The following is a 13,045-nucleotide window of genomic DNA, read 5'->3' as shown; positions in this document are numbered from 1 at the left end:
GTGAGGAGATTTATAAACAAGAAGAAAATAAAAGGAGACACAGTATTTTTCTTAAATTTTGGTACAATTTAAATGATAAGGGAGCCAGTGTAAATACAAGCTCGAGTTTTAAAATATCAAAGATCCCGAGGTTTGTGTTATCAATGATGTCATAAATACGAGTAGTTTATATTTCTTACAGGGCGAAGGTGACGACTTATCATAACTTTAATCATATAATCTAATCTCTTCATAAATGTATATACATATATATATTGTAACAGGTTTTTTATGAAAAATTTTAATCAAATACTATTGTTTTACAAGTAAACATATTTTTATGTTATTTAGTTGTCTGATGGGCCGATGTGAAGACGGTAACCTTGCCTTTCAAAGCACACCAAGCTGTTTAGATTCCAAATTAGCTTAACCTTGCCAATAATCGCAAAACTGTATCTCTACAATCTGGTATAAAATAATTCTGTAAATGACTCTTATAGTTAGGAGAAAACCTTTTTATGCACAAACTTTTTAATTACCGTTAAAAAGAGCTCGTAATGTAAATGTGATTGTAAATGTGAAATTATTTTTACTGAAAAACATTCAATTATTATACTAAGCGGCTTAGTCCACTGAATATATACAACAAAATATGATTAGCAATAACAATGTAAAACACATAAAAAAAAAAATAACTGCCTGTAAATTTCCCGTAACTGGCCTAAAGCCTCCTCTCCCTTAGACAGGAAAAGGTTTGGAGCTAGTTCCACCACGCTACTCCAATTCGGGTCGGTGGATAAATTAGATTATTGCAGGTTTACTTTACAATGTTTTTTACGCCACCGAGCACAAAAGTAATTACAAAAACAAATTAAACAAATCGAAATTCAGTGGTTCTTGCCTAGGTTTGACACCGCAATCATCGGTAAAGATGCACGCGTTCTAACCACTGGGTCATCTCAGCTTGGTAGAGGAGCTCATTTGTTTTTATTGAATTCATCAAATAAATAAATAAATAAAAATAAATACGGGTCTCTGAGGTGTTTGCGTTGGAATGGTCTGTTAATCATAGATATTTTACAATATTTACAACGTTGTTCGTTCCCTCTAATTTGTTTATTCCATTATTTTTCTTTAATATCTATTTATAATAAATATAAACATACATATTATAATAAATCACAAATATCGATTATTTATACAATCTACATAGCCATTAAACCGGTTTTCTGGATGTAATTATAATAATAATAATAATATATTTATTTAAGCGTAATATTGAACAAAAACAAGATTTGAACGATAATAACTGCGGTAGTACAAAACTGCGGTGCAGACATTAACGGCCGCCAACAAGGCGACGTTGCTCTATTATTTACACACACTTAAATTGCACATATTTGTTAAACATATTTGTACAAAAAAAAACCATAGAATTATGATTTAACAGATTACAAAAACAAAAAAAAATTACCAAAATAAAAAAAAAAACAATAAATAGTAACATCGATTTCGCCAAAATAATTGTAAGAATGAAGTTATATTACAATTAGTGTATGTACTTAAATTAATAAGTTACATAATTAATTAAATAAAATAATATAACATTAGTTGTAAAAATAATTATTATTTTAGTATCTGGACGGAAAACTGAAAAACCTTTAAATTTAATTTATATCTTCAATTATAAATATTTGCCCAAACAATTAATTAGAATAATATTCTTAATATAATTTAAATCCAAAAACCACATATCAAATTGAAATCTATGAATAATTCTTAATTATAACACAAGTACCTACGTATTATGAAGCCGTATTTTATACTTTTCGCTGTAGGCACAACAAATATTTCGTTTTGATTTAATTTTATGAGCACACGTAGTTTTTTATTAATTATCTCCCCATACCCCACCAAAAATTGTATGACACGTGTGTACCACACGTGTCATACATATATAAATTAAGCTTGTTGCGTTTATTCACAATAGAACAATTTCACATTCGTAGACGACGAACATACATACAAAATGTATCTCTCATTGTTAATAACATTTATGTGCTTTGCCGGTGAAGTATTCTCAAGTAAGTATAAAATTATTAATAATAATTCACCTTAGTTTCTTTTTTATTATTTTATTATTTACCTTTACCAGGCGCTATCCTGTGCATCATATTATATTGTAAATATATTTTTATTTTTAAAAGATGATTATAAAATATAATTTTTCCTCCTGGATGTTTCCATCCATTTTTAATAGCGAAAAAAGATAAATAATAAAATAACCTCCAACTGATCTGAATTCATGTAAACATATAACCACAAATTTTATTTTCAAGCTCAAATCTATATCTCTAGAAAATACATTTTTTTTTTTACGGTGTCACGGTTTTTGCGATAAACATTAATATTAGAGTAAAATATATTCCACAAAAGTTATCGGCAGTAAAAAGATTGTCATTTTTTTTTCAATATGTCTTTCAAAGCCAGTATTTTCTGAGAAAAAGAGTACAATTGGATGAAGCTCCAAATGTGTTTATTTTGCTAAACTTCATTTATTTCAATATTATAATATAAAATTACGGTAATAAATAAGTATACTAATTTAATCATTGTCCTCTCCTCCGACATCACTAGAAAACATCCTAGAAAAGGTAATACCTGGTAAAAAAACAACCCATTTCGCTAGGTCTTAAGCTGAAAATTACAATATTTATTACCCGAATTTCGATTCAATTTAATTCGAAGCCTCCGCCGTTGTCCGTCAGAGCACTACCTACGTATCCACGCATTTCGTCTTTACAAATATACTCTTGTGATAGGATAGAACAAGATTGTCGGAAGTTAGGATTGGTCAAAACGGATTAATAAGCTTTTCTGTGACATATCCATATTATTTGAGCATTATAACATTTTTCTATGAAACGACTGACTCTACACGAATATTATACATGCATATTGCATATCATACTCATTAAAGTGCATGGAAATATATGTATGTATGTATTCTCAAATTCAGACCTATAGGAGGTATGGGCTAACCGGAAGTACACCCAAGACAACCTAACTGCGCAGGAAATTCGTATAGGTTTCGTATGAGGATCTTACAAATATTTAAACAAAAATATATATTACGAAAATATAATACGCTATAAGACCTCCATGTTACTATTTTTTTCAGGCAGTCTTTTTTCCCCGTGCAAAAAGAGCGACTTACCTTGCATAGAGACCACGGTGAATAATGCATTACCGAAAATATTTGATGGAATTCCAGAACTTGGAATTCTAAAATCAGACCCTCAATTCATTGCTGTTATTGACGCAGATCTATCTGCTTTAAAATATACGTTTTACAACAGTACTAACTATGGATATAAAAATTGTGAAGTGTCAAATCTAATGTAAGAACCCATATTTAAACTCAGAATCCACCCATATCAAAATCAATATTCAATTAGTAGTAACTTTTACTATTCCTATGACAATACTAGAAGGGCTACCCTACTTTCTGAGTCTCAGATCCCATGTTTCATTGAGCATTCGAATAAGCTTGACAACTTTATTTTGTTGTACTTATGTTTAAATTATATTTTAAAATTGTTTCTTGATTATTTTTATTAGAATCAATGATGACCTAACAAGAATAAGCGGGAAAGCGGTCTGCCCCTCACTTCATATGAATGGAGTATATGACATGAAGGGAGTCCTTATCACATTACCTATAGAAGGAAATGGCAATTACACGTTCGAAGGAGGTAAATGTGTTTTTAATAAAAGCTAAATATTCCGGTATTTTTATCAAACTACTTGGAGCAGCGAGGCGAAACGAGCTACAAACATTTTCTTAATATGCTTGATACACTGGCCGAAAGATATTTACTTAAACGTCAAAAAATGGGATCAAATTATTCATAGAATTCAGTACTTTTTTACTCTTTTTGTCGATATATTTTTTTTTTATTTGTTATTCTTAAGGGTTTACGATTAATTTTTTGAAATTTATATTCATGCATGCAAATTCATAAATGTTGTGCTAAAATTTAGTAAGATTTGATTAAGAACTATTATTAACATTATTTTTCATTTAATTACAGCAAGTTTCCAGTTAGACTTTGACATTAAATTGGATAAAATAAAAGGCAGTGAAGGAAAAACACATTTATTTATTAGAAAGATTACGTACAAACCCAAAGCGCTTACTCCAATTCAATTTAACTTCCAAAACTTATTCAACGGCAAAGAAGATTTGGGTAAGTAGTACAAATTATAAAAAAAAAAATTCTGCCTCATCGAATTTAAATATAAGATAAAGTAAGGCAAAACTGCCAACATTCACCATATAGCACCCATAGACACTGGCGCTGTAAGAAATATTAACCATTTCTTACATTGCCAATGCGCCACCAACCTTAGGAACTAAAATGTTATGTCCCTTGTGCCTATCATTACCTGGCTCACTATTGAAACCGGAACAGAACAATACTGAGTACTGTTGTTTGGCGGTAGAATATCTGATGAATGGGTTGCACAAAGCCCTACCACCAAGTAAAGTTGTTTATTTGGCTATTCTCCTCATATAATTGGATAAATATATGATGATAATAAGTGTGTCAACATCAGGTAGATGGTATAGCATATAATTGATCATACGATTACTAAAACGTAAGTTCTTTATTAGTTGTCATTCATTAAAGCAGCAATAAATCCACGTATTGCATAGAGATGGTTAATGAGACGGAGAGTAAAATGGATTACTTACTCCAGGAAGCGCACGAGAGTGATTTATTCTGTATTTTTCTGGTAGTCACTCATAAGGATTCGCTTACGTATCTTTTCTTACCCCACTACGTGTCATACTTTTATTTAAAAATGCATAGATAGTGCGAGTATTTTTATTGCGTGTTTTTTTTATATTACAGCGGCGGTCGTTAAGAAATTTGCTAAAGAGAATTGGCTAGATATCACTTTGCTTCTTCAAGACCCAATCTGGGAAGTTTCTTTAGACCTGTTGAAAACAGCTGTGAACAAATATCTAGCAACTTTTGCGATTGATGATACTATTTTGAACTAAATAAATGAATTTATTTAATTAAAGTATATTATTTATTAAATATTTCCTTAACCCCTCACTATGTCCCTTTCAGTGATTAATCATCACTTTACAACACAATAAAGTCCCGATGATGATTACGTAACAACGAAAGATTTAAATCCGACACATCTTGTTCTAGTATTTCTTTCATTTTACTTTCTTGAAAAAAAACGTTAAATCAATAATTATCTCACGTTTATTAAAAATATCTATGATTATTATAAAGAACACAATTGTCAGATAGTAAGATTATCATCAGCACCTTAAACGGTATTGGCTTAGTCGAGGTATTTACGATACCTCTGGAAAGATATATTAACACAAATGAATATATTCGTTTCTAACTGTTAATTACTATAAAATTTTAGACGATATTACTATTGCTACGATATGACTCGAAATACTATTGCAACTTTTTTTTATAGACGTTGACCTTTTTTATGTAACAATTACAATCATTTATTACAAAAGACAATCTTTCCATATTTTCAAAGCAATCCTCATCCTTCTAAGATATGTTGGTCAAAATAATTTCCTACGAGTTTACAGAGGTCCAGTGTTGGAATTGTCGTGGAGCGACGAAGCGTAGCTATCTGGAAATCACTGACAAGATCCAATGACGTCTGCCGTACATCAAAAGGGGCCAATAAAAACTTACCTGAGGCTTAGACCTGTAAGCGGAATGAGCTAAAACACTTTAAAGCAAGATCATCCTTAGGTAAAAACCATCAAAAGAGAAAAAAAGAAAAGAAATTAGGAAAGCTTAATACGAATAGGAATAATATTTTATAGAAGAATTATATTCAATTAAATTAAAAGAAACAATTACCTGTTCAGCTGTTCCAAATGATTTTATGTTTTTGATGTTTACATGATTTTATTAATTTATAAATTGGATTATAAAAACGAATGACGTTTGTTCTTAATGCCATGTTCATAGTCATGCGCGTTTTTTTTTTCAAACTCAAAGTAAAACATTTTAATTTATCACGAGCTGAGGGATATGGTTGAACTTACGAAGACAGAAAATGAAGCGCAAAGAGTTATTTAAGAGACGGTCAAGTTTATCCAGGTGATTTTTGTTGAGATCGTAATAACATACGTCTGCATAATTAAGGGAAAGAAGAAAGCGTGCACAAGTAAAATCTTAGTCTTGATGGGAAGGAAATTTCGAAGTCGATAGAGACACCTTAACGTGGCTGTGACTGAGCGACTGATATCAGAGATATGCACAGACCAACTTAAAGTGGAATAAACATGAATACCAAGGTCTTTTTCATGATTGCGCCAAGAAATACCGATGTCTTTGAACAAAAATGGAGGTAAAGATGTTAAGCCCAAATTGGATATAAGGCTCACAATAACGATCGTCTGACATTTTGATGTATTTACCTTTATTCCGAATTTTTGAGACCAAGTATTTAGACTAGCTAGATTATTATTAATTGTTGCTCATTGTTGCACAGCATCATTTATATCATCGAAGAAAATAAAAGGAGTTACAGTAGTTTTCTTAAATTTTGGTACATTTTAAATGATAAGGGAGCCAGTGTAAATACAAGCTCGAGTTTTAAAATATGAAAGATCCCGAGGTTTGTGTTATCAATGATGTCATAAATACGAGTAGTTTATATTTCTTACGAGACGAAGGTGACGACTTATCATAACTTTAATCATATAATCTAATCTCTTCATAAATGTATATACATATATATATTGTAACAGGTTTTTTATGAAAAATTTTAATCATTGTTTTACAAGTAAACATATTTTTATGTTATTTAGTTGTCTGATGGGCCGATGTGAAAGCACCTTTCAAAGCACACCAAGCTGTTTAGATTCCAAATTAGCTTAAACTTCCCAATAACCGCAAAACTGTATCTCTACAATCTGGTATAAAATAATTCTGTAAATGACTATATAGAAATAAATGAATATATAGTTAGGAGAAAAACTTTTTATGCACAAACTTTTTAATTGCCGTTAAAAAGAGCTCGTAATGTAAATGTGATTGTAAATGTGAAATTATTTTTACTGAAAAACATTCAATTATTATACTAAGCGGCTTAGTCCACTGAATATATACAACAAAATATGATTAGCAATAACAATGTAAAACACATAAAAAAAAAAATAACTGCCTGTAAATTTCCCGTAACTGGCCTAAAGCCTCCTCTCCCTTAGACAGGAAAAGGTTTGGACCTAGTTCCACCACGCTACTCCAATTCGGGTCGGTGGATAAATTAGATTATTGCAGGTTTACTTTACAATGTTTTTTACGCCACCGAGCACAAAAGTAATTACAAAAACAAATTAAACAAATCGAAATTCAGTGGTTCTTGCCTAGGTTTGACACCGCAATCATCGGTAAAGATGCACGCGTTCTAACCACTGGGTCATCTCAGCTTGGTAGAGGAGCTCATTTGTTTTTATTGAATTCATCAAATAAATAAATAAATAAAAATAAATACGGGTCTCTGAGGTGTTTGCGTTGGAATGGTCTGTTAATCATAGATATTTTACAATATTTACAACGTTGTTCGTTCCCTCTAATTTGTTTATTCCATCATTTTTCTTTAATATCTATTTATAATAAATATAAACATACATATTATAATAAATCACAAATATCGATTATTTATACAATCTACATAGCCATTAAACCGGTTTTCTGGATGTAATTATAATAATAATAATAATATATTTATTTAAGCGTAATATTGAACAAAAACAAGATTTGAACGATAATAACTGCGGTAGTACAAAACTGCGGTGCAGATATTAACGGCCGCCAACAAGGCGACGTTGCTCTATTATTTACACACACTTAAATTGCACATATTTGTTAAACATATTTGTACAAAAAAAAACCATAGAATTATGATTTAACAGATTACAAAAACAAAAAAAAATTACCAAAATAAAAAAAAAAACAATAAATAGTAACATCGATTTCGCCAAAATAATTGTAAGAATGAAGTTATATTACAATTAGTGTATGCGCTTAAATTAATAAGTTACATAATTAATTAAATAAAATAATATAACATTAGTTGTAAAAATAATTATTATTTTAGTATCTGGACGGAAAACTGAAAAACCTTTAAATTTAATTTATATCTTCAATTATAAATATTTGCCCAAACAATTAATTAGAATAATATTCTTAATATAATTTAAATCCAAAAACCACATATCAAATTGAAATCTATGAATAATTCTTAATTATAACACAAGTACCTACGTATTATGAAGCCGTATTTTATACTTTTCGCTGTAGGCACAACAAATATTTCGTTTTGATTTAATTTTATGAGCACACGTAGTTTTTTATTAATTATCTCCCCATACCCCACCAAAAATTGTATGACACGTGTGTACCACACGTGTCATACATATATAAATTAAGCTTGTTGCGTTTATTCAAAATAGAACAATTTCGCATTCGTAGACGACCAACATACATACAAAATGTATCTCTCATTGTTAATAACATTTATGTGCTTTGCCGGTGAAGTATTCTCAAGTAAGTATAAAATTATTAATAATAATTCACCTTAGTTTCTTTTTTATTATTTTATTATTTACCTTTACCAGGCGCTATCCTGTGCATCATATTATATTGTAAATATATTTTTATTTTTAAAAGATGATTATAAAATATAATTTTTCCTCCTGGATGTTTCCATCCATTTTTAATAGCGAAAAAAGATAAATAATAAAATAACCTCCAACTGATCTGAATTCATGTAAACATATAACCACAAATTTTATTTTCAAGCTCAAATCTATATCTCTAGAAAATACATTTTTTTTTTTACGGTGTCACGGTTTTTGCGATAAACATTAATATTAGAGTAAAATATATTCCACAAAAGTTATCGGCAGTAAAAAGATTGTCATTTTTTTTTCAATATGTCTTTCAAAGCCAGTATTTTCTGAGAAAAAAAGTACAGTTGGAAGAAGCTCCAAATGTGTTTATTTTGCTAAACTTCATTTATTTCAATATTATAATATAAAATTACGGTAATAAATAAGTATACTAATTTAATCATTGTCCTCTCCTCCGACATCACTAGAAAACATCCTAGAAAAGGTAATACCTGGTAAAAAAAACAACCCATTTCGCTAGGTCTTAAGCTGAAAATTTCAATATTTATTACCCGAATTTCGATTCAATTTAATTCGAAGCCTCCGCCGTTGTCCGTCAGAGCACTACCTACGTATCCACGCATTTCGTCTTTACAAATATACTCTTGTAATAGGATAGAACAAGATTGTCGGAAGTTAGGATTGGTCAAAACGGATTAATGAGCTTTTCTGTGACATATCCATATTATTTGAGCATTATAACATTTTTCTATGAAACGACTGACTCTACACGAATATTATACATGCATATTGCATATCATACTCATTATAGTGCATGGAAATATATGTATGTATGTATTCTCAAATTCAGACCTATAGGAGGTATGGGCTAACCGGAAGTACACCCAAGACAACCTAACTGCGCAGGAAATTCGTATAGGTTTCGTATGAGGATCTTACAAATATTCAAACAAAAATATATATTACGAAAATATAATACGCTATAAGACCTCCAAGTTACTATTTTTTTCAGGCAGTCTTTTTTCCCCGTGCAAAAAGAGCGACTTACCTTGCATAGAGACCACGGTGAATAATGCATTACCGAAAATATTTGATGGAATTCCAGAACTTGGAATTCTAAAATCAGACCCTCAATTCATTGCTGTTATTGACGCAGATCTATCTGCTTTAAAATATACGTTTTACAACAGTACTATCTATGGATATAAAAATTGTGAAGTGTCAAATCTAATGTAAGTACCCATATTTAAACCCAGAATCCACCCATATCAAAATCAATATTCAATTAGTAGTAACTTTTACTATTCCTATGACAATACTAGAAGGGCTACCCTTCTTTCTGAGTCTCAGATCCCATGTTTCATTGAGCATTCGAATAAGCTTGACAACTTTATTTTGTTGTACTTATGTTTAAATTATATTTTAAAATTGTTTCTTAATTATTTTTATTAGAATCAATGATGACCTAACAAGAATAAGCGGGAGAGCGGTCTGCCCCTCACTTCATATGAATGGAGTATATGACATGAAGGGAGTCCTTATCACATTACCTATAGAAGGAAATGGCAATTACACGTTCGAAGGAGGTAAATGTGTTTTTAATAAAAGCTAAATATTCCGGTATTTTTATCAAACTACTTGGAGCAGCGAGGCGAAACGAGCTACAAACATTTTCTTTAAGATAAGAGAATATGCTTGATACACTGGCAGAAAGATATTTACTTAAACGTCAAAAAATGGGATCGAATTATTCATAGAATTCAGTACTTTTTACTCTTTTTGTCGATATATATTTTTTTTATTTGTTATTCTTAAGGGTTTACGATTAATTTTTTGAAATTTATATTCATGCATGCAAATTCATAAATGTTGTGCTAAAATTAAGTAAGATTTGATTAAGAACTATTATTAACATTATTTTTCATTTAATTACAGTAAGTTTCCAGTTAGACTTTGACATTAAATTGGATAAAATAAAAGGCAGTGAAGGAAAAACACATTTCTTTATTAGAAAGATTACGTACAAACCCAAAGCGCTTACTCCAATTCAATTTAACTTCCAAAACTTATTCAACGGCAACGAAGATTTGGGTAAGTAGTATAAATTATAAAAAAAAATAATTTCAGCCTCATCGAATTTAAATATAAGATAAAGTAAGGCAAAACTGCCAACATTCACCATATAGCACCCATAGACACTGGCGCTGTAAGAAATATTAACCATTTCTTACATTGCCAATGCGCCACCAACCTTAGGAACTAAAATGATATGTCCCTTGTGCCTATCATGGCCCAAGGAATATACCTGGCTCACTATTGAAACCGGAACAGAACAATACTGAGTACTGTTGTTTGGCGGTAGAATATCTGATGAATGGGTTGCACAAAGCCCTACCACCAAGTAAAGTTGTTTATTTGGCTATTCTCCTCATATAATTGGATAAATATATGATGATAATAAGTGTGTCAACATCAGGTAGATGGTATAGTATATAATTGATCATACGATTACTAAAACATAAGTTCTTTATTAGTTGTCATTCATTAAAGCAGCAATAAATCCACGTATTGCATAGAGATGGTTAATGAGACGGAGAGTAAAATGGATTACTTACTCCAGGAAGCGCACGAGAGTGATTTATTCTGTATTTTTCTGGTAGTCACTCATAAGGATTCGCTTACGTATCTTTTCTTACCCCACTACGTGTCATACTTTTATTTAAAAATGCATAGATAGTGCGAGTATTTTTATTGCGTGTTTTTTTTTATATTACAGCGGCGGTCGTTAAGAAATTTGCTAAAGAGAATTGGCTAGATATCACTTTGCTTCTTCAAGACCCAACCTGGGAAGTTTCTATAGACCTGTTGAAAACAGCTGTGAACAAATATCTAGCAACTTTTGCGATTGATGATACTATTTTGAACTAAATAAATGAATTTATTTAATTAAAGTATATTATTTATTAAATATTTCCTTAACCCCTCACTATGTCCCTTTCAGTGATTAATCATCACTTTACAACACAATAAAGTCCCGATGATGATTACGTAACAACGAAAGATTTAAATCCGACACATCTTGTTCTAGTATTTCTTTCATTTTACTTTCTTGAAAAAAAACGTTAAATCAATAATTATCTCACGTTTATTAAAAATATCTATGATTATTATAAAGAACACAATTGTCAGATAGTAAGATTATCATCAGCACCTTAAACGGTATTGGCTTAGTCGAGGTATTTACGATACCTCTGGAAAGATATATTAACACAAATGAATATATTCGTTTCTAACTGTTAATTACTATAAAATTTTAGACGATATTACTATTGCTACGATATGACTCGAAATACTATTGCAACTTTTTTTTATAGACGTTGACCTTTTTTATGTAACAATTACAATCATTTATTACAAAAGACAATCTTTCCATATTTTCAAAGCAATCCTCATCCTTCTAAGATATGTTGGTCAAAATAATTTCCTACGAGTTTACAGAGGTCCAGTGTTGGAATTGTCGTGGAGCGACGAAGCGTAGCTATCTGGAAATCACTGACAAGATCCAATGACGTCTGCCGTACATCAAAAGGGGCCAATAAAAACTTACCTGAGGCTTAGACCTGTAAGCGGAATGAGCTAAAACACTTTAAAGCAAGATCATCCTTAGGTAAAAACCATCAAAAGAAATTAGGAAAGCTTAATACGAATAGGAATAATATTTTATAGAAGAATTATATTCAATTAAATTAAAAGAAACAATTACCTGTTCAACTGTTCCAAATGATTTTATGTTTTTGATGTTTACATGATTTTATTAATTTACATTAATTTATAAATTGGATTATAAAAACGAATGACGTTTGTTCTTAATGCCATGTTCATAGTGATGCGCGTATTTTTTTTTCAAACTCAAAATTCCTTTAATCAACATAGAAGCATCACACTTACTTATTGATGGTCAAATTAAACACTACCACCGGTTCGGAAAAAGGAACACCCTGACCTGAGAAGAACCGGCGTAAGAAACTCAGCGGGTCTTTTTTTTTGTCAAATTAAGTAGATACATAATTGTATATGAATAGAAACAGCCAGGAGGCGATCGTTTCATTCCCAAGCTGGCATCAAACATAATCTCACTAATTGTAGTAACCTTTCGCACACAAGCGTTCTTTAACATTTTTTTTAAATTTGGCAACAGAAGTATTTTGAACGATTTCTGGGATCCTGTTGTAGAAGCGTATACATTGCCTCACAAAAGAGTTACTGATTCTATGCAGTCGAGTAACAGGAGTAACAAGTTTGTGTTTGTTCCTTGTACCAATGCTATGAGAATCACATTTTCTCATAAAATCATTAATATTT

General features: G+C 30.5%; 2 protein-coding genes across 2 annotated transcripts; both read left to right on the top strand.

The window, feature by feature from the left end:
• The first annotated feature begins 1,977 nt into the window (after positions 1–1,977).
• Positions 1,978–5,050, top strand: LOC135193509 (uncharacterized). The gene is made up of 5 exons (XM_064216306.1): positions 1,978–2,063; positions 3,161–3,380; positions 3,601–3,734; positions 4,074–4,229; positions 4,899–5,050. The coding sequence occupies exons 1-5, from the start codon at positions 2,009–2,011 to the stop codon at positions 5,048–5,050; spliced, it is 717 nt and encodes a 238-aa protein (XP_064072376.1). The 5' UTR covers positions 1,978–2,008.
• A 3,455-nt stretch (positions 5,051–8,505) lies between these two features.
• Positions 8,506–11,611, top strand: LOC135193508 (uncharacterized). The gene is made up of 5 exons (XM_064216305.1): positions 8,506–8,597; positions 9,696–9,915; positions 10,136–10,269; positions 10,619–10,774; positions 11,460–11,611. The coding sequence occupies exons 1-5, from the start codon at positions 8,543–8,545 to the stop codon at positions 11,609–11,611; spliced, it is 717 nt and encodes a 238-aa protein (XP_064072375.1). The 5' UTR covers positions 8,506–8,542.
• The last annotated feature ends 1,434 nt before the right edge of the window (positions 11,612–13,045 follow it).

The sequence above is a fragment of the Vanessa tameamea genome, chromosome 11, assembly GCF_037043105.1.
Source record: "Vanessa tameamea isolate UH-Manoa-2023 chromosome 11, ilVanTame1 primary haplotype, whole genome shotgun sequence".
Classification (NCBI taxonomy): Eukaryota; Metazoa; Arthropoda; class Insecta; order Lepidoptera; family Nymphalidae; genus Vanessa; species Vanessa tameamea.
This window is presented reverse-complemented; position numbering and strand designations above follow the sequence as displayed.